At 67.2% G+C, this 999-nt stretch overlaps 1 protein-coding gene across 1 annotated transcript in view; it reads right to left on the reverse strand.

Annotated features, from left to right (window-relative positions):
• Window positions 1-192: 192 nt before the first annotated feature.
• The window catches only part of VOLCADRAFT_101305 (uncharacterized protein), a gene marked incomplete at both ends in the record, with an annotated part of 2615 nt that continues 1808 nt past the window's right edge, over window positions 193-999 (reverse strand). The window contains 3 exons of the mRNA XM_002959738.1: window positions 193-347; window positions 420-605; window positions 780-838. Coding sequence (XP_002959784.1) covers window positions 193-347; window positions 420-605; window positions 780-838 — 400 coding nt within the window. The remainder of the gene's footprint in view (window positions 348-419; window positions 606-779; window positions 839-999) is intronic.

Here is a 999-nt window from a genome sequence, read left to right on the forward strand (position 1 = left end):
GCTGGCGCTGTGCGTAAGGCCCACGACAGCGTCCTATTACCCAGAGTGCCACTGCCAACGCCACCGCCGCCGTCGCTGCCGCCTGCACTGACACCGCTACTGCCGCCGACGACAATGGCGCTTCTTGCACCACCTCCCCTGAGCCCCATCTCTCGACCGTACGGCACATAAACAGGGGCGCAGACATCGTACCCGCTGCCTGTGCTGGGAATCTGCGGTACGGCATCAGCATCCAGGGCTGTGACACCGTCTGTCGTTCGTCGCGATGTGATACTGTCGCCGCCAACGCCGCTTACGTTTGCTGGGTGCGCAGGGCCTTCGACAAGCCCCCGGGGTGGAGCTTCAACCTGCGTCGCGACCGGTGCGTACGGCAGCTGGTTCGTTGGTCTGGCTGCCGCCGCCATTACCGCCGCACCTACCGGCGCCAGGCCCGATGGCGGCGGCGGCGGCGGCGGCAGCGGCGGCTCCGCGATGTCTGAGGGCCTCTGCGGCACCCGATTGACGCCGCATCCGTCCCGTACATCGCCGCTCGCTGTAACGCCTTCCGCCGCAGCGTCTGTCGGCGGTGATAGCTGTACGGGAGTTGTCGGCGGCGCTGGCGGCGACTGCGTGGCGACGGCGGCGGGAGAGGGGGCGGCGGTAGCAGTGGACGAGATCGATGACATTGACGTCAGCAACTGCCTGTGAGATCCGCCGCCGCCGCCGCCCGACAAGGCGGGCGGGTGTTGGGCCCTGGCGGCGCCGTGAGGACTTGGATGGTAGCTTGGAAGCGACCTCACGGTTTGTGAGCAGGCGGAGAGGGTGGAGACGGCCGCACCCGACCACGTGCTGAAGGGAGCTGCGGGGGAGGGAGATAGGGAGGGGGGAGAGACGAGCAAAGGATTGGAGTTATGGAGGGGCGGCGGCGGGTAAACAGGCATGCAGTTCAGTACGGAAATGTGAACAACGGATGACACACGCGACCCAAATCGGGGAACCGTGACATTGGCGGCGGCTCCG

Source organism: Volvox carteri (assembly GCF_000143455.1).
Source record: "Volvox carteri f. nagariensis unplaced genomic scaffold VOLCAscaffold_663, whole genome shotgun sequence".
In the NCBI taxonomy this organism is placed as follows: domain Eukaryota; kingdom Viridiplantae; phylum Chlorophyta; class Chlorophyceae; order Chlamydomonadales; family Volvocaceae; genus Volvox; species Volvox carteri.